The 20,183-nt window shown below is 45.0% G+C and overlaps 1 protein-coding gene across 4 annotated transcripts in view; it reads left to right on the top strand.

Annotated features, from left to right (window-relative positions):
- PRICKLE2 (prickle planar cell polarity protein 2) overlaps nucleotides 1-20,183 on the top strand; it is a 358,266-nt gene that overhangs the window by 298,142 nt on the left and 39,941 nt on the right. For all 4 annotated transcript variants that reach the window (XM_037040879.1, XM_037040878.1, XM_037040881.1 and 1 more), the window contains 2 exons: nucleotides 2,480-2,666; nucleotides 7,665-8,540. In XM_037040879.1, coding sequence (XP_036896774.1) covers nucleotides 2,480-2,666; nucleotides 7,665-8,540 — 1,063 coding nt within the window. The remainder of the gene's footprint in view (nucleotides 1-2,479; nucleotides 2,667-7,664; nucleotides 8,541-20,183) is intronic.

Genomic DNA, 20,183 nt, shown 5'->3' with positions numbered 1-20,183 from the left:
CCAGATTAAGAAAGTTCTCCTTCATTATTTTTTCAAATAAATTTTCAATTTCTTGCTCTTCCTCTTCCCCTTCTGTCACCCCTATGATTCGGATGTTGGGATGTTTGAAGTTGTCTGGGGGGTTCCTAAGCCTCTCCTCATGTTTTTGAATTCTTGTTTCCTCATTCTGTTCTGATTGAATGTTTACCTCTTCCTTCTGCTCCAAACCATTGATTTGAGTCCTGGTTTCCTTCTTGTCACTCCTGGTTCCATGTATATTTTTCTTTATTTCACTTGCATAGCCTTCATTTCATTGTTCATTTTGCAACTGAGTTCAGTCACTTCTGTGAGCATCCTAATTACCAATGTTTTGAACACTACATCTTATAGGTTGGCTGTCTCTTCATTGCTTAGTTCTATTTTTGGAGCTTTGAGCTGTTCTTTTATTTGGGCCATTTTTTTTGTCTTGGCATGCCTCTTATATAGTAAGGGGCAGACCCTTAGGTATTGCTAGGGCAGGGCAACCCATGTAGCTGTGGTGTGGCACTGTATGTAGGTCTAAAAGGGAACAATGCCACTTTCTTGGCTCTCAGCTGGCTTTCAGTTACTTCAACCACTTCTCATAAGCAACATGGTCCCTTCTGGTGCTGATTCCCAGGTGTGTGGGCTTGTATACATTCTGGGACCCTGTGGGGTCTCTCCAACAAACTCCTTTGTGAGGTTGGGCATTTCTCCTGCCACTGCAACACCCACAGGTTCTTACAGCCAGAGGTTTTGAGGCTTTATTTTCCAGTACTGGAACCCTGGCTTGTGTGATCTGTCTTGTCCCCAGTTGTTCCTCCTGGTTTGGCCACATGCAAATGTTGAACTGCCCAGTCCACCAGCTACTGCCTCGTCCACCTGGTTCTCCAGCCAAGGCCTTCCCATGTGTCTGCTCTGTCCCAGCTGCCTGTTTCTGCCCCTCCTATTGGTCTGGATGAATGTTTCTTCTTTAACTTCTTGGTTGTTTGACTTCCATAGAGTTTGATTTTCTGGAAGTTCTGGTTGTGTTTTTGTTTTTAAATCTGTTGTTGTCCTTCTTTTGTTATTGGGACACTTAATGACTGTCCTTAACACTTAATGACTGTCTTTTTTCTTATAGTCATCTTGGTGAAAAGTATAGTTTTGATTTGTACATCCTTAATAGCTAATAATGTTGAGCATCTTTGTATGTGTTTATTGACTGTTCGTGTGTTTTTCTTTTTTGAAGAAGTTTCTAGTCAAATCCTTGGCCCATTTGTCAATTGGGTAATCTTTCTTTTCATTGTGGAATTGTAACTGTTGTTTATGTATTTGGATGCTAGTTCCTTATTAGATAGATACTTGATTTGCAAGTGTATTCTCATATTCTGTGGTTATATTTTCACTTTCATAGTGATGTCCCTTGGAACATAAAAGTATTTAACTTGTATGAAGTCCAGTTTATTTATTTTTTCTTTTGTTGCTTACGCTTTTAGTGTGTCATATCTAAGAAATCCTTGCCTAACCCAAGGTCAGGAAAGTTTACACCTGTTTTTTCTTCTTAGCATTGTATAGCTTTGGGGTATTTAGAGCTTTGATTCCCTTTGAGTTCCTTTTAGTGTATGGTGTAAGATAGGGGTTCTGGTTTATTCTTTTGTACGTGGCTATCCAGGCGTTCCAGCCCCATTTGTTGAAGAGACTATTCTTTCTCCCTTGAATGTCCTTGGCACCCTACTGATAATCAATTGGCCAGAGATGTTTGGGTTTATTTCTGTACTTTCTAGTACAGAATTCTAGTCTGTTGATTTACATGTCTCTTCTTATCCCAGTATCATATTGCCTCGATTACTGTAGTTTGTAGTAAGCTTCTAAATCTATGCTTTGAAATTTAATAAACTTTATATTAAAGGTCAAAATGCAAATGCTTCTGAGGGTTAGTAGATAGTGTTCATGAAGGTGGCTCATATTACGGCAGCAGTGAGTGGTGAAGAGTATGCCAGACTGGAGAACTCACCACCCGTCTGAGAGCAGCAGCCCCTACGCAGTTTGAGCTACTGTGGCCACGCAGGAATGTTTACTGAGTATTGCCAAATATATATGTGAAGGGAGCCAGGATTCCAGGTGTTTATATGAAATTTCCCGTTTTAAAAAAGAATATTGTGTATAGGCCAAATAAAACAGATATATATGTTCACAGTGCCCATGAGCTGTCAGTTTTTGGTCCTGCTTTATATTCTTCATAGTAGAACATTCTTTCTCTCATTAAAATGTGGTGAAAGTAATTATTGCCCATGCCAGAAACCATGTTTAATTGTAAGTTAGGCAAATCCAAATGCAGGAGCTGATTTAGATATAAAATGAAGATATACGTATCAAATTGTATCTCATAATTTGTGTATGGGACCTGCTTTCCCACCCTTCTAGTATGGGGCCCCTAGCTTTTCTCATTTAAAGGGCATTCTCATGGCTGGTCCCTAACCATTTGGCTTCCCATCTCCAGATCATCTTTGCTGATGAATGCACCGAAGCTGAGGGGCGGCACTGGCACATGAAACACTTCTGCTGCTTCGAGTGCGAGACAGTGCTGGGCGGCCAGCGCTACATCATGAAGGAGGGAAGGCCCTACTGTTGCCACTGCTTTGAATCTTTGTATGCAGAATATTGTGACACCTGTGCCCAACACATAGGTGAGGCAATACTTGGGGCCCAGCTTGGTCCTACTGGGACTGGACTCCTGTTGTATCTGGGGTAGTTACACTCTCTTTGGTTGCAAATGATAGAACCCCAATTCATACTAGCTTAAGTGAAAAAAGGAATCTCTTGGCTTACGTTACTAGAATGGCCAAGGAGTATGTTGGCTTCAGTTAGGGATGGAACCAGGGTTCGTACAAAGTCTGTTTTTTTCTTTTGTGTCTCAGTTCAGCGTGTCTTTATTGGCATCATTTGGGAGCAAACTATCATCAGATGCTGGCCACGATGACCCTCCAATTATGCAGCCTTGGCACTTGTGTTCCATAAAGGAGTAGGACTATTTCTCTTCCAGTATCGAAGTCAGGTTCTCTATATAAGAATCCCACAGGCCCTGGGTCATATGTTCTGCTCTGGAAAGAAGAGAATAAGGGATTCTTAGATTTATCAGTCTGCCTGAGTCATTGGCCCACCCCCGAAGTGAGGCTATGTGATGTACAGACCCAAACCAAGAGGAGGGGGGCAGTTCTCAGAAGGAAAATATAAAGAGATGTCTTCCACTGCCTCGGAAAAACTCAAAGGTCAAAAGGGAGAAACCAAAGCATTTCTCTTGATAGGAAAGGAAGTCAATAAAACCAAATGGTTTCTGGCAAGCATGCCTTTAAAAAAGTTGAACCAGCCAAATACAAAGCAAGAGAACCTCAGATAGCTCATAAGCTATAAACCCCCCAAATTAGTGGCAGATGTGAGATGGTGAAAATCATTCCCTTTGCAAATACTAGCCAATTTGTTGAACCCTCCAACACTTTCCGGATCATGCTGCATCTGTGGCTTCTTCATTCAACTTGCCTGTTCTGGCACCTTGAGAATGAGCCACCCTTTAAAAAGAAAAAGAGTTGGCAGTGATGAATGTCTGTGAGACCAGCAGCCTGGTCTTCCTCTGGTTTGTGCAATTCCAAGAAATGTGCTCAGAAGCTGCCAGCTTCTTACCTACAGTGGGGAGATGTGGAGATAGTCTTGGAGCCCATTATGCCCCACTTCGAAGATTTTATTGGGAATAAAAAGAAATGGCTTTGTTTTTCTGGTTCATCAGAAGTGCCTTAGTCAAATGACAAGTTAGCTAGTCATTTGGAGGAGTTTGTGTGTTGATAAAAATCACAGCTTTCTGGACAAGGTACCTACATTTGCTCCATGGTCCTTTGCTATTGGGTGTCCATCCCAAACCACCTGCTTCTGTGAGACCTTTCCGGGCTGGAGGCCTTGTGAGGCCCAGGGTTAAGCATTGCTATGTCGACCTTTCTCCAGCAGCATCCCCTTCTGCAGCCTTGAGTGATGCATAGATTCCCTTTCCCCAATCCCTAAATACCTCACTCTCTTGCAACCTGATGCCTTAACCAGGAAACCAACAGCTTTCATTCTCACAAGGACAAAACAGTTAGAGAGACAAGCTTCTTTTTATAATTAGAGTTAGGGAATGAGGACCTGACTTGGACACGTGGCTGGGCCGTGAGGAAGGGTAGAGATGGGACGCTGTCAGGGAGACAGTTCACCTTACCTTCCCCACACTGCTTGTGTGGGTTCCGGGTCTGTGAGTAAGTGCTTACTCGGATGACTGTACAGAAAACTTACAGCAATGATACCACCTTCTCGTTAGTATTTCTATTTCTTCTGTCCCTTCCTAGTGAGACTACAAAGCCTCTCCAGAAGCTGCCACTTAGAATTTTTGCTCAGCAGCATGGAAGAGAGAAACTCTGACTGTCACCACAGCGTGTACACTTCAGAAGGCCCTCTTTTCTTCGTTCTCACTTTTTCTAGCTTTTCGAGAACAGTGATTGGCATTTTTTCCTCTCCTTTTCTCTTAAATTCATAGGAAGGCATCCATGTTTTACCAGAAAAAAGGATCTCAGTGGCCTGTAGAATTATCACTGCTACAGTTCAAATGCTTCCCCTGATTTTTTTGCTCTAAATCTACTTTTCTGTAAAATGTAATTTCCTGCGACAGAGAAGGGTGTGGTCTCTATCAAACATACCACAGTCTCTGGCTGCTTTGCCCTGACTATATTTTACAAATATTCCATATTTATATAGCTGTTCAGAGCAGGCCCTGCATCAGACAGCCGTTGCTAAGGCAACAGTACTTCTGCCTGTTCACAGCAAACAATCCTATAAACAGATGGCAGCTTATAGCTGCAGTAGACACATCTACCCTCAGAGAAGTACTTAAAGGACTTGATGGGGCTGGGAGCATTTACATGTAGACCAGCAGAGCCTTTTTCCAGATGTTTAGAGTTCAGGAGCAGTTCAGAGCAACATCTGACATCGCTGATGTTTATCAGTTGCCTGCTGGGCCACTTGGTAACACCTGCCCCCTCCACTCCCCACAGAGCCCAACTGGCTGGGAGGCCTCTGGCCCCAGAACTAGGCCCCTGCTGTGTATCTGCATATCTGAGCATGGTTCCTTGCAGACGTACAAAGAAGCTGGAGAAGGACAGGCCATAGGAATTGGCCTTCAAGTACCTGAGACAGAGAGTGGGAAGGCTGAGGCTGCTGAGGATCTGTGTGAGTTGGAGCTCACAGTAATAACCCAGGACAGCCAGGATGTCAGCAGGAGCTCCCTGCAGGAGAGGGGAAAGAGAGAAAGGAGGGAAGACCAAGCTAGCCTTAGAGCTCTCTCCTGGCCTGCATCGAGGCAGTGGCCCTCAGAGCAAAGAGTGAGACAGGCATTAATTCCTAATAAAAACACAAGAAGAGCAGTCAGAATAGTTATAGGCAGAGGCCCAAGCATTATCTGCATAGTAACTCAGTTAATCCTCACAACCACCCTATGAAATAAATGTTACAGTTATCCCTGTTTCACTGTGGAGGAGACTGAGGCACAGAAACAAAGCCGCTTGCCTAGGGTCGCATAGCAGATAGCAGCAGAACCAAAATTTGAACCCAAGCTGATGGGCTTCAACATCTTACAACCAGCTAGAAGGGCAGGGGGCTGGGATTTGAACCTGTGTTGGTCTGAGTCCTGATGCCTCACTCTTAACTGCTAGAGAGTTCTGCCTCTGGGTGCTGCCTGCCTCTGCCTGCCAGGAGCCCCGGAGGAAGTGTGGAAGGAGTCACAGCTCTGGGTCAGCTGTCTCTAGCCCACCCCAGCCAGTTCTCACTCTTGCTGGGAATGCTGTGCTGAATGAAAGTGAGTTGATTCAGTGTCCCTTTACCCTTGGGATAGCCCTTGTGGCTGGTCCTGACCCTCTAAAAATCCCCTCTTAGTCCCTAGGGCCTACCACTAATGCCTCTCTTTCCCTGGACAAGTAAGTGGAGAGAAGGCAGGCAGGGCGGGGAGAGGTTGCTATGCTGTTTGCCTTTGTTCTTGCCCTTATCTTTTTCTCAGTTTTTTGTTCACTGCCTCTCTGGACAAGTTATTCCTGGAAAGTACAGGCTCAGGATTCTCAACCACCAAAGGTGAAGGATCTTGTTAGTACTGTCTTTCTGGAAAGATTTTCATCGGCAGACACTAGGAGTCCTGCACAGGTCCCCTTCCCTCCCACAGTAATTGTGGGACAGCACTCTCAGTGGGCTGTCCTCACAGGATGAGACCCCAATAGTTCCTGGCTTTTGTTTTGCCAGTTCAGAAACTGCTATCAAAAGAGAGACTCCCTGTAGCGCTATCTTAACAATAGTCCCAGATGACTCTTGGCCAGGTGCAGGTTACATGCTCACCCCTGAACTAGTCTCTTGACTGGGAGATTGACTGGGAGATATGTTTTTATACTGGCCAGTGCTGGGTCCAGGTATAGCTTAAGCTCCATCCGAAGCTCCTGGCCCAAGGGTGTCAAGGAGATGGTGCCCCTCGGGGAGATTAAGCCCCATAACCTGAGGAAGGCAGAAGGGACCCTGAGAAGCAAGTGCAGTGGGGCCTCTGAGAGGTTCTTCGACAGATGTAACAAGATTATGTAAACCAGGTACAGCCCTGGCGTGGAATGAAATGTTTCTCCCTTTCCTGAAGAAGTTAATTTAAACAAAGGGTATGGATGCTTATGGAGGAGCAATTTATTTGACAAACCATGTCCAACCTTTTCCTTACCAAGAGCAGATTTTTCCTGACCAAGAACTAGAGTCCACAGATTTTCTTATCCACTGAGCTTCTGTAGTGACTACCCCTTGGAATGGGATACACTGGTAGTGGGATTCAATTCATGTGTCTATTCAACATATGAAGAGTCCCTACAGTGCACCAGGCCATGTTCCTGGGGATACCAAAAGAACTCAGTGACCTTGTCCTCAGAGAGCTTCACTTTTAGTGGGAGAGAGAACTAATCAACAGGATATACATACTCATAGGTCACCGTCCAATGTCAAGTCGTATTAATGATATAAAGAAAAATGCAGCAGGTGTGGGCGGAGAATGACAGCATGTTAGTAGGATGGACAGGACAACTTCTCCAAGGAACTGACTTTTAAGCAGACGCCTAAGTAGAGTAAAGAAAGCAATGCCAATGTCATGGTGAGGAGCAAGACTTCCTGGGCACAGATCTCATCTGTGATTTCCAGCTGTTTTACATTAGTTATTTAACCAGACAAGTTATTTAACCTCCTGTGCCTCTGTTTTCTCATCTGAAAAATGGAAATAACATTAGGAACCTCCCTCATACAGTGGAGGGGTTGCTGTATGTATCACCAATCACAAAGTATTGGTGATACATTGGTATCATGATTGCTGTTTGTCTGGAGGAGTGTGACCCAGGCAGAGGGATTCATGGGTAGGCCACTTGAATCTGGTTTCTCTACTCAGAGCAGATGAGTTAAGAAGGAGCTGACTGGTACAGCAAGGAGGTGCTAGTGGTAGGACACAATATCATTTCCTTGGGGGCTTGATCACTGACGTAATGACGTTATATTCTGCTACATGTGGAACCCTGAGCCACATGAGCAGGCTGTATGTTTCACAATGTAATGCAACAGTCCGAGCAGCCCATCAGCCTCTTCTGTGTGACTTCTTTCCTCAGGGATAGATCAAGGCCAAATGACCTACGATGGCCAGCACTGGCATGCCACTGAGACCTGCTTCTGTTGTGCTCACTGCAAGAAATCCCTCCTTGGACGGCCGTTCCTCCCAAAACAGGGCCAGATATTCTGCTCGAGGGCCTGCAGTGCTGGGGAGGACCCCAATGGCTCAGACTCATCTGATTCAGCCTTCCAGAATGCCAGGGCCAAAGAATCTCGGCGCAGTGCCAAAATTGGCAAGAACAAGGGCAAGACGGAGGAGCCCGTGCTGAACCAGCACAGCCAACTCCAAGTGAGTTCCAACCGATTGTCTGCTGATGTGGACCCCCTGTCGCTGCAGATGGACCTGCTCAGCCTGGCCAGCCAGACACCCAGCCTCAACCGGGACCCCATCTGGAGGAGCCGGGATGAGCCCTACCATTACGGGAACAAGATGGAGCAGAACCAGCCCCAGAGTCCCCTGCAGCTACTCAGCCAGTGCAACATCAGAACTTCCTACAGCCCAGGAGGGCAGGGGGCTGGGGCCCAGCCAGACATGTGGGCCAAGCACTTCAGCAATCCAAAAAGGAGCTCATCCCTGGCCCTGAAGGGGCACAGTGGCAGCTTCATCAAGGAATGCCGAGAGGACTACTACCCGGGCAGGCTGAGATCCCAGGAGAGCTACAGCGATATGTCCAGTCAGAGCTTTAGTGAAACTCGAGGCAGCATCCAAGTCCCCAAATATGAGGAGGAGGAGGAAGAGGAGGAAGGGGGAATGTCCACTCAGCAGTGTCGGACACGTCATCCACTCAGCTCCCTGAAATACACTGAGGACATGACACCCACAGAGCAGACCCCTCGGGGCTCCATGGAATCGCTGGCCCTGTCCAATGCAACAGGTAGGTTCTGTCTATCCATCCAGCAGTCAGACGGAATGGGGAGATCCTGGGTAACTTGATGCTGGGCCTCAGGTTTTCAAGTACTTCCTGCCACATACCCTCCAGCAGGTCACTGGGGAGGGTGTGCTCAATATCAGATGGCTTCTTTAATTGGATTCCCTATACGCAGAGACTGAGGCAGTCATTTAGATGCCTGTGAAGTGTTGAGGAAATGCTTCCAGGGCAGGGTAGGGGGAGGATCCAAGTGAAGGATGCTGTCTATACAGAAGTACAGCTTCAGCCGAACCCCACAACGGGCTCTGGAGGATGTTACCCCATACAGTTGGTTCCCTCTTATGACAAATGGGCTGATGTTTGGCCCCATCATACCAGTCAGTCATTGGCTTTGGGCTGCTGGTGAGCAACTCAGGGATAAGGCTGTGGATATTCGGATGTGGCAAGGCAGCTCCTGTTAGCCAAAGGCAACATTCAGGAGAAGGGGCAGCTGTGAGCGGGAGGCGTTGCTCACAAAACCAGGTGCTGCCTGGAGCACCACGGCATCTGCAGCAGCTTCCAAGCCTCAGTATCTCATTAGGGAGCTGGTCTTAGTGTGAAGATAAAGAGGAGAGAGAGAGAATGAGAGTCGGATGCCCACCGTCTCCAGGGAAGTTGTCTAGCTGTTTTGTGTGTGCATGTGAAGACATGTAGATGTTTTCTGGGATAGCACTACCCAAACTGTCATTTGAGGATCAAGGCTGGCCACAGTCCACAGCGAGATGAGTGCTGAAAGGACAATGTTTAGGGACTCTGAGAGCAATTTGACAACAGCTAAGTGCGTGTTCGTTGGTTCAGGTACAGACTGGTGAGGGTGTTATAGAACCCGTGGGTGAGTTGCATGTGATGTTGCTGTGTATCAGTCACGTTCAGGAAGGCACATATCAGTCCACAGTGGATTAAAATGGTCCTTGGTCCTTCACTGAAGATAACTTCAGAAGTACTGCTCTAAGATGCACTAAGTGTACCTGCCCCTCATGGGCTGGACCCCCAAGAGGGAGACCACCTCTACCCCATACCTCAGGGGTCCCATAGTCAAATATGTCTGGGTGGAGATTGTGATAAAGTAATGCGTGTTAGACCCATCTGAAGGGGATAGCCATTCTCAGCTCCAGCTGCTTGTTGCCACGTACAGGGTTATTTATTCATTAACTAACAGTGATATAGCTTTAACCATGTGCCGAACATTGTTCTAAGCAGTTTGTAAATGTTAACTCAGTTAAATCATCATAACCCTATGAAAGAGGATGACTATTAAATTCTCATTTCATAGTTGAAGAAAGTGAAGCACAAAGAGGCTGAAAAACATGACCCAGCTTTTAAAAGGTGGAGAAGGGATTTGATCTTGTGCACATGACCCCAGAGCAATTCTCTTAATCACACCAGGCTGCACCCTAACATGCGTCCACGCTGTCAAATCTCCCACTTGTTTCAGACAAGTTAAAAATGTGCATTTTTAAAAATGTGAAATCTCTGTAAACTCTCTAACAAGCAGAACATGTCTCTGAGCTGCAGGATGTCTGTACAGTGTGTCTTTAACTGGCATCCCCGTCAGGGGCTTTCACATGTGTTCTCATCTGTCCCAGAGGACGGAGAGTAGATATATTCTTTACCCCCATGTTTCAGATGAAAAAAACAAGGCCTTGGTGACTAAGCACCTTGCCTAGCAATTAGTGCAGAGTGATGACTGTCTGGCTTCCAGCCCAGTTTGCACTGTTCTCGAAACATTTACCATATGTGCTATGATTATTTAAGAGGCCAGGAGATAAATAAGTAATTCAACCTTAGAAGCAATTTCTCAAAGCTAGACCACCTATATTAGAATGAGTGGCTGCTAGATTCAAACACAGGCTTCAGAGCCTCCTACACGCACCACTGCCTCAAGCCCTGTAGGTGGGGCCTGGGAACCTGCATTTCAGACACCTCCCTGCTGATGCTGATGCAAGTGCTGAGAACTATTGGTACTGGGTTTGGTCTTTCTGTTTGTTTTGTATTGTTCTCACACTATGACTTGAGGAAATCAGGACATCGGGAGGTTAGGGAATGTTGGAAAAGCCATGTGGGTACCTTGGAAGGACATAGAGTCTCTGATCTTGAGAAAGAGGCAGGGACTTTATCCCCATGATGTTCTATGGCTCCTTGGGCCAAGCAATTAATGCCCCTCTGCCTCTGAGATGTTTTTAAGCAGTGTGAGCCGCAGCTGAGACAGCTGAGAAAAATTCCTCAGACTGGCACTGTCCAATGTGGTAGCCACTAGCTACATGCTACTATTGAAATTTGAATTAATAAAAATTAAAAGAAATCTAAATTTCAGGCCATCAGTTGCACTTGCCACATTTTAAATGCTCAACAGCAATGAACTAAGTTTCAAATTTCATTTACTTTTAATCCGTTTAAATTTCAATGGCCGCATGGAGCCAGCAGTGACCCTGTTGGACGGCACAGAGGAGGGAAGTGAGCAGTTAGGATGGGCATGATTTTACCACCATTAGTGTCTTTGGAAGTTCTCACAGGAGCTCTGGTTTTCAGATTCTCAATTAATCAATGGTTTGTAGTACCAGTTATGGAGTCACTCCTCTGCGTGAAAGTCAGCCTTCATCATGTAAGAGTTATGTGACCTTGAGTAAATCACTTAAATTCTGTTAGGTTCCATTTCCTCATCCATGAAGTTTTGTAGGGTTTTTGCGAGAATTAAACGAAAATGCATTAAAACTTGTTAATATAGTTCTGGACACATATGATCCTCTAATTAGTTACCTGATGCTTTTTATTGTTGTTATTTCTCTCTCATCTCGAAGATGCTGGAGCATAATTTTGGCCTCCAGGAAGTTTTAACTACTGACATCTCCTGGCGTCCACCAGCTGCACAGGCTAGCATTTATTTTCAGGTTTGCAAATGCTCCGATGGCTATCTTCTTCCTAACCTGGGAAAAACATGAGAAACAGGGAAGTGAAGAAACCCATTTTGTGTTCTTCTATTTTCATGGACCTGTCGGACACAATCTCATAGAAAACAGTAGCATAGAAGAACAATTGTAGCTAATATTCAAAACACTGTTCTGCCATTTGTCACTGAAACAGACCCTAAAGAGCTTTTCACATCCAAGGCCACTCAGAGTGTACGCCAAGGACACGGTGTTGACTAGACTTGGGAAGTCAATCTTTTTGCTTCCAATCCTTACTGTTGCACTTCTAGTTTTGCTAGAAAATTCATCAGTCTTTTGAGAAGGAAGTGTTCTGAACTGTGTATCTTTAAATCCTAGAATCTCAGTCTGTGAGTAACATACATGTCACAAAAGGCTTAGTCAAAACACCTTGATCCGTTGGTGAAAGCTAGATTTCAGGATAATGGATTTTTCCCCCATGGTCAGCAACTTATGTTTTTGAATAAGTCTGTAGTGTTTAATTTGGCATGAAGCATGAATTTTTTGTGGGCACCATTTTTTTCTTAAAACAGATCCGGAAAAACACATCACCCCAGTGGCTTGCCAGCCTCAGATGTGGGCTGCAACACCTCCTGATCTGGTTAGAACTGGGAGTGTACCGTCCCTCCTTGGAAAACACAGTCCATCCCTTATGCTCACGGGGGGTGAGTCAGCCAGGCACACTCACCATGTACACCAGCACTGTGTGGAGCCCTTGCAGAAGTTCTTTACCCTGCCATTCCCTAACTGCGACTCTAAAGCAGCTGGCAGCTTAGATGATCACAGTATTCAAAATAGTAATAACAACGGCATCAACAACAACTAATATGATTAGGTGTTTATCATGGTATAGTTCTGAGTACCTTATGTGCACTAATTCACAGCATCCCTATGAGGTAGGTAGAGTTGTTAGCCCTATTTTACAGGTGACATAAGTAAGACACAGGCCACACAGGTTAGAAGTGAAGGGGGAGTATTCAGACATGGGTATTCTACCTCCAGACCCTGTGCCCTTAGCCGTGATACCATAGCAGAGGTAGACGATGATGAGGATGACAATAACTGATGCTACTCATAATAGACCACTGACAGTGACCTAACGTGCGAAAAATTTCACATACAACATGGCTGACACCCTTCCAACAACCCCGTGAGATAAGTCTGATTTATTATGCCCATTTTACAGATGAGTACACTAAAGTTCAAAGAAGTTGTCGCCTCCCCACGCTCACCATACCATTCTGGGATACATCCTCACAGGAAGGGTCATGATTGCAATCAGGAGATTTGCACCACGACCCAGTCTGAAGGGACAAGGACTCCTCTCCCTATGGCAGCTGATTTGTTGGTGTGTCCATGTGGCTCTGGAAGGGCTAGCGGGAAGCTTGAGAGCTCCCGTGTCAAGTGAGGGTTGAACAGCAGGAAGCAGAGCTGGCCGTCCCAGAGGATGTGCCCAGGCCAGAGGCAGGAAAGGCAAAGGAGACAAGTGCCAATCCAGGGGTTGGCCTCAAGCAGAGGGCACCAATGGGGAAGAGACTAAGGCTGTAGTGCACATTAGGGTCAGGGTTCAAGTCACAAACTGGGGACTTGGAATTGGGACCAATCACTACAGGCAGAGGCCACAGCACAGGAGAGCTGGAAACTGTCAGTGGATCCCCAGAGAAGGGCCCTGGGGTGCAGTGCTGAGGCTGGGGATGCGGCTGTTCCTTGAGGATCAGCCGGATTCAATAAGGAGTGGTTGGGTCAGGGAGAGCCGGCACCTGGAAGAAGGGAATGCAGGTGTGGGTGGGAATGAGGAAAAGGAGAAGGTGGTTTATCTTCGTTCATTCATTCATTCATTCATTCAGCTGGCCAGCAAATGTGACTGAGTGCCTACCCTGTGAGTAACGACAGAGTGAATGAGTTGGAAATAGATAACCTTGGGCAGCTAGCTTATCTGTTCTATGACTCAGTGTCCTCATCTTTGAAGTGGAATGGCAACAGTGGCTTCTAGGTTTGTTGTGGGAACCAAATGAGTTAACTCATATAAAGAATTTAGGACAGTGTCCAATACCCTTTTCAGTGTTTGATGAATACTAGCTGTTATTACTATTAGTTGGTGCCATAGCCTTTGCAAAGTACTGTGGGTGCAGTGCTGAGCCAAAGTAGACATGGGCCTTGTCTTCCTGTACCTCACAGTCTAGTGGAGGTTAATAGTATTGTATTGTTATACTAATAGTATAACATAAAATTGCATAAATCTGTGATAAGTGTAGGGTAGGAGGGTATACAAAGAGAGAGATAGCCAAGTCAGATGTGGCATCCTGAAAAAGGGAGGTCAGATGTGGCAAAAAAGGGAGGTCAGATGTGGCATCCTGAAAAAGTGATGCTTAAGGGATAAGGGAAGGAGCATTCCAGGCAGCAAGAGCAGCATCTGCAAAGGTCCTGTGGTATAGCAAGAATAAAGAACTGAAAGGAGGCCCCATTGCTGGGTGGATGGAGCACAGAGAACACTAAACTGGGAAGAACAGGAGGGGTTAGATGGTAGAAAAGCATTCAGGATAAGCGTTTGAGTCTTTTCACCAAAGACAATGGAAAGCCCTTGAAGTTTCAAGCCAAACAGGGAGGGGAAGTAACAGGATCAGATTTGCTTTTTTAAAAGATGGCTTTGTCTGACACGTGAGGAATTCATTGAGAGAGGGCAAGTGCTGATACAGGGAGACCCATTAGGAGGCAGCCCAGGGAAAAGGTGAAGATGGCAGTGCCCAAGGTGTTAAAAGAGGGAAGACCGAAATAAGAGGATAATGGTGACTTAGGAGAGGACATTCACAGAGATTCCCAGTGCCCCTGGGGGCCGGGTTCTGGGAGAAAGGAGATGAATTTGAAAACATAAAAATGGATAAAAGTGTGCCCACTCTGTGACTTCTGACCCAGGTCAGCATCCACTGAGAGTACATGTGTCATTGACCTGGGTATGCACAGACACAGCAGGGACAGGAGTCTGGAAGGGCCCGATGCCCACTTGGAACTGTTTTGCATTGCTGTGGCAAGTCCACACCTTTAACACGCATCACCTGCACTCCTTGACAAGAGAAACTTGGTTATGCAACCCTGAGTGCCACTGATTGTCGGGGGCTGGGGGAGTTTTCAACATTGCTGGCAAAGTGGGAAAGAATGAGAAAATGGCAGCGTAGGGATCTGGACAGGCTCACTGCACCAAGAATGTCTGAAATGGCTTTTAGTCCTTGGAATGCAAAACATTTCTATATTTAATTGGGGGCAGGAATATTTCTCCTATTCTGCATAACTTGGATATCCATCCTCTAACCTAGTGTCTTTATTTAAACTGTTGGTTGAATGGCCACACCTCAGACCTTCTTGCTCACTTCCACCACGGAGGAAAGTGTGTGGCCCAATCTGGTTTTACAGATTTGAGAATCTCCCACTCAACTTGAATCCTGTCAGTTGGCCCATGGGCCAGCCTGGGAACTACTTTGTAAATGCATAAGGATTGTTTTTGTTCACAGGAATTGCATAACTCTTATTTACAAGTATCAGAATCCCAGCTCCAACTTGTGTAAACAAATGTGGTATTTTTTATTTATTTATTTATTTATTTATTAAATATTTTCTTTCTTTATTTTTAGAGAGAGGGGAAGGGAAGGAGAAAGAGTGGGAGAGAAGCATCAATGTGTGGTTGCCTGTCATGTGTCTCCTACTGGGGACCTGGCCTGTACCCCAGGCATGTGCCCTGACTGGGAATGGAACCAGTGACCCTTTGCTTCACAGGCCATGCTCAATCCACTGAACTACACCAGCCAGGGCTCGATATTTTTTAAATCAAGTAACTGACATCCACAGGTTTTTGGTTCCAGGCCTGGCTGAGTGCACGTGTCAACAGGACTGATGTCTTCATGACTCAGCTTCCTGCTTCCTCCACACTGGCTTCCTTCTCAGGCAGACTCCTCCCAGGGGCCTCAGAGCAGGGGCCTCCTGCTCTCAGCAGCTCCTGGCTAACATTCCTTAGTATGGGGGTGGGTGAACGGGAACTCCTCTTTCTTAGTAGTGTCTCCAAAAGTCTCAGAATGAAGTTGCATTTGCCTGACTTGGGTCACCTAACAATTGTTAAACTTACTCTTGTGGCCAGGGATGATTGCTCTTATTGGCCAGGCCTGAGTCACATGCCCATCCTGGGAACCAGGCAGTGGTTCAGGACCAAAAAATTGCCTTGGGATTGAGAATGGAGATGGGGGTTACTTCTGAAAGGGAAACTGAGGTAGTATCTTCAAAGGAAGAGGAATTGTGCTGCAAAGAGGTAAAAACCACACATATCTACTACTGAACTGTGGGTATCCCACCCATCTGTGGCTGACTCCCCTGATCTGGTTCCTTCCTCCAGAAACCCCACCATTTGAACTTGACATCAAACATGCGCTATGTACAGTAGCCATGGTTTTCTGGAGTCAAAGTCCTGGTCTTTGGAGCATGTTCCTCTGGTGACTTTAATGGGGGTCCTTCAGACCACAAGGAGGTGTTTTGGAGGATCAGATTGGATATCCCACTGTCTCCAGTCAGTGCTGAGGATGTGAATTGGGAATATCTTCTGAATTGTCCCACAGGGTAACTTCCTCTGTGCTCCTCAAGGAAGCTGTGTCCTCTCATAGGTATTTAATGGCTCTGAACCAGGCTCACAGGGGGTCAGGTGAAACCAGCAGACTGCAAATCATAGGAGAAGCTGTTTGTTCCTCTTTTCTCTCCCTGGGTTCATTTACTGTTGTGTGGGGAAGCAGAAGATATTCTCAGAACCAGGCGAAAAAGAACACAGTGGACAGACAAGAGAGGGTCCAGCCCAGGTGGCTATACACTCCTGACACTTGTTATGGCCTCACTGACATTTTCTGGGTTCAGAGAAAATTTTCCATTGTCCTGGTTTCCAATAATCATTCAGGAGGTGTATTTATAACCTCCTTGGGCGTGAACAGTTGCCTGTGCCCAGAGTAAATAACCATGGTTGCTGACAGGAGAGAAAAGATTGCTGATATTATTCATTCTATTACTGAAAAAGCAACACTGGAAAAATGGGTCCAAGGTGAAGGCTGGTGGGCCATGAGTGCTTTAGACTGATGAAAGATTATATAGAGTAGATTTTAAAAGAATGCATGTAAAGCACTTAGAACCTTTGAGTTTGGAGATCTCACAAAAAGGAAATGAGAGCACTCTTGACCACTTGATTTTTTTCTTTTTTTTGTTTTTGTTTTTTTTTTGGGGGGGTGCATAATGTATAGTCACCTTTATTACAATTTGTAAGTACATTAAAAATGGAGCTTAATAAAAACATCTAGGCTCTCATGGGCTTCTGCTTTCTCTTCAGCAGTGCAAGTTAGAAAACCACCTTGAAGGGTTTAAAAAGACCAAGTATCATCTTTTTTCAATTTTTTACCTCAGGTACTCTGAAAAATTCTGAGGCGTCTAGGTCCTTGAATTTTTCTAATATTGGCAGTTGGAAAAATGTAGAAGAGAAAAATTGAGAGAAAAGATAGAGGCAGGGAAAACATATCCAAACTCTCATCACTTGACTGGTGTTAATATTTTGGTGTATTTTCAAGTTTTGTTTTCTATATTCTGGTGAGGTTTTTTTTTTTTTTTTTGAATTGTGAACATACTGAGTATTTTCCCTCCTGAATTTCTTCATTTGCATTCCAGCTTATTTTCATAGCTTTTGTAAGCATCATTTTAATGACTGAAATAATATTCAGTTGAATGGATGTTACCACAGCTCTTGGATATTTAGGCAATTTCCAAATTGATTTGTGTTTAAATTTTGACTTCCTTTGAATTCTTCAACAAAATGTCACTTTTTACTCTCTTTCTCCTTATAAACATCATGAAACCTTCTAAATATTTTGGCTCAGTGGCTATCAGGTCCTTGACTACCTCAGCTCAGCCACTTGAAAGAGCAACTTTGGCATCTCCATGAAGTGTTCTGGTGGCATGCGAGGTCTATCAGTGGTTCTGTGCAAACCATCTCCTGTCGTAACTGCCCATCTTCGATCCACACATGAAATGTGTGGAGCAAGGACAATGTGTCCTTGCTTAAGGACATAATGTGTTCCTTAATTACAAATGTGTGGAGCAAGGACAAGCAGAGCATTGGAAAATTTGTGATTAAAACCACACTTTCTAGTACTAGCCACCTAGAACCAGCTTTTGGAGTGTATTTCTCCATGTAATCAGTCACCCCTCCGCTCCATCCTTTAGAGTAATCCAAGGACCACCTACATTGGATTCATCTGGGATGCTTGTCAACAATGCAGATTCCTGGGCCCCATCCCAGATTCACAAACAGAATCTCTCAGGTCTCTCAGACGTGGGAATTAGCATTTCTAACAACTGCCCCAAAGACTTCTTAGGCGCACTAAGTCTAAGGCCCACTGACCTAGAGAAAGCTAGGCTCCTCACCATATTGCCTGAGTGATCAAACCATACTGTTCATCTCATCTATGGTTAGAACTTTCATCTCTCCTTGCTCTGAGTTCAGACTCCTGTTTAGACAAAAGAAAAATTAGATGATGCTTGTTCTGAAAAGCTCTGAAGATGTCTCTGATATCAAATGGCTCTTGGTGTAGTAAATAGCATCTTATTGAGTCAAGAGCATATTATCTGAAATATATAGTTTGTGTATTCCTTAATTACATAGTATGGATTAAGTATGAAAAAGGGTAATACTCATCGAGTGCTTTCAATATTGTCACTGACTGAATTAGAAAAAGTGGATAGCAAGACACTTTAATTGTTAAGTAGGACATGTTTCAGTTCTGAATCAGTGTGAAAATCTAAGGCATGAAACCAAAAGTTTGATAAGAATTTGAAGTTGGTTGGTGTGTTGTTTGTTTAATCTAGAATAATTTTCACCAGCCCCCCCCCCAATTTTTTTATCACCATTGCCTTGAGCACACAGGAGGCTGGCTGTGTGTGTGCGTGCATGTGTGTTTTCCTAGCCCGGTTCTGCGGGGTATCTTCTGCAGCCTGGCCTTCCCAAGTCAAAACCAGACCCTGACATGTTTCTGGGAGAAGCTGTTGCAAATCAGGCTGTACAAACAGGAGGCAAACCATCTAGAAGATAAAGTCTTTATTTTACAACACAAAATTATTAATAAAAAGCTTACTGGTTTTTTGTGGGTTTTTTTTTTTTTTTGCTGTAAAACCTTTAACAGCTTAAAAATGTCATGCTGAATTCCCTATTCACTTAGCTTTAGCTTTAGTGCCCACTTTAGTGGGCATACCTCCCCCATTCTTTTTCTCTGTTCCAGAAAATAGCCTTTCTACAATCTCAGCCACCCAGGGGCTTGGTGTTCCAGTTTGCAAGCTATCCAGCTCCTGTCTTCTTTTTTTCTCTTATTTTTCTCATGCACAAAGGATGGGGCAAAAATAAGTTCATTTTGCTCCTTACACCAAGGAGTAGAAACTGTCCTCCTGTACATTTCTGTTCTCTGGGTCTTTTCTTGGAGCAAACCCTTGATTCAGCAGTGGGCAGTGTAAGGGATTCTTGCTTCTTGGAGTCAGTTGTCCTGCCCGGTCAGATCTGCTTCCCTGAGGGCGTTATCAATCCAAGGACACCTGCGGGGACTTCCTATTCTGACTGTTTTTGCAGTGTCCCTGGCGATGATTCTATACTATCTAGCAGCAAGCAGTCTGGATCTTGCCAGGATTTCTCATCCCAGCAGGAGTAGACTTCCTGATGGCTGTCTTTCAAATCACAAGTGCTGGTTTTAAAAGGCAAAGAAGTCCATTTCGGGGTTTCCTTGTGTCTTCTTTGGGAGCAGATTGAGCTCAGAGCTGGAAGGGAGAGGAGGGGAGAGCAGCCTAGAATAACTCATCCTTTTTATTTCTTTCTTTATATTTGGATACTGGGTCTTAGGTGAAAAGATCACTGTGCACCTCCCTTTACCTTAGATGCACACTCATTGGTAAACACTGCCCAGTGTGATTGGGGTGGTCTGCATCAGTTGTTCTCAGCAGAGGCAGAGCAGGGTAGAGTGGGAGGGGTGCTGATTTTGCCACTGAGGGGACATTTGGCAATGTTTAAAGACATTTTTGGTTGTCACTATTTGGGGTGCAGGGTGCTACTGACTTCTGGTGGGTAGAGGTCAGGGGTGCTGCTAAATATCCTACAATGTACAAGACAGCACCTTTCCCTCTGAGTAGAGAATTGTCCAGCCTCATAGACCAGCAGTGCCAAAGTTGAGAACTGGATATCATCGACCCCTATTGAAGCCATTGAGAACCATATCAGAGGAGGGCGTGGTGTCATGTGAAGGACCTGCCTGGAGGGGCATTTCAGGAGCCCCCTCTGCAGCTGAAAGACTTTTTACTTCTAGATGTGACCTTAGCTGCAGAAAACATTATGGTTTATTATTTGAGGGTCAAACTGATCTTGTTGAAATCTCACCACCTCTCTAGCAATTGGCTTAAATCTCTCAGGTCCTCGGCTTCCTTGAGCATAAATGTAATGTCTGCCACATGGGGCTGTTGTGAAGCATGAGGTAATGTGCAGAAGGCACTTAATTGCATGCCTGGCACTTGGCAAACTCAATATTTGAGAAGTGTTATTACTCCTATTTTAGGTACCCCGAAGTGCTGACCCCCTGCCACCTTCCTTTTAATTCTTTCTCACCCCATTGCTCACTTGCCAGAGAGAAGGTGGATT

The sequence above is a fragment of the Sturnira hondurensis genome, unplaced genomic scaffold (assembly GCF_014824575.4).
Source record: "Sturnira hondurensis isolate 20B ecotype Veracruz unplaced genomic scaffold, ASM1482457v3 Scaffold0002840, whole genome shotgun sequence".
Lineage (NCBI taxonomy): Eukaryota > Metazoa > Chordata > Mammalia > Chiroptera > Phyllostomidae > Sturnira > Sturnira hondurensis.
This window is presented reverse-complemented; position numbering and strand designations above follow the sequence as displayed.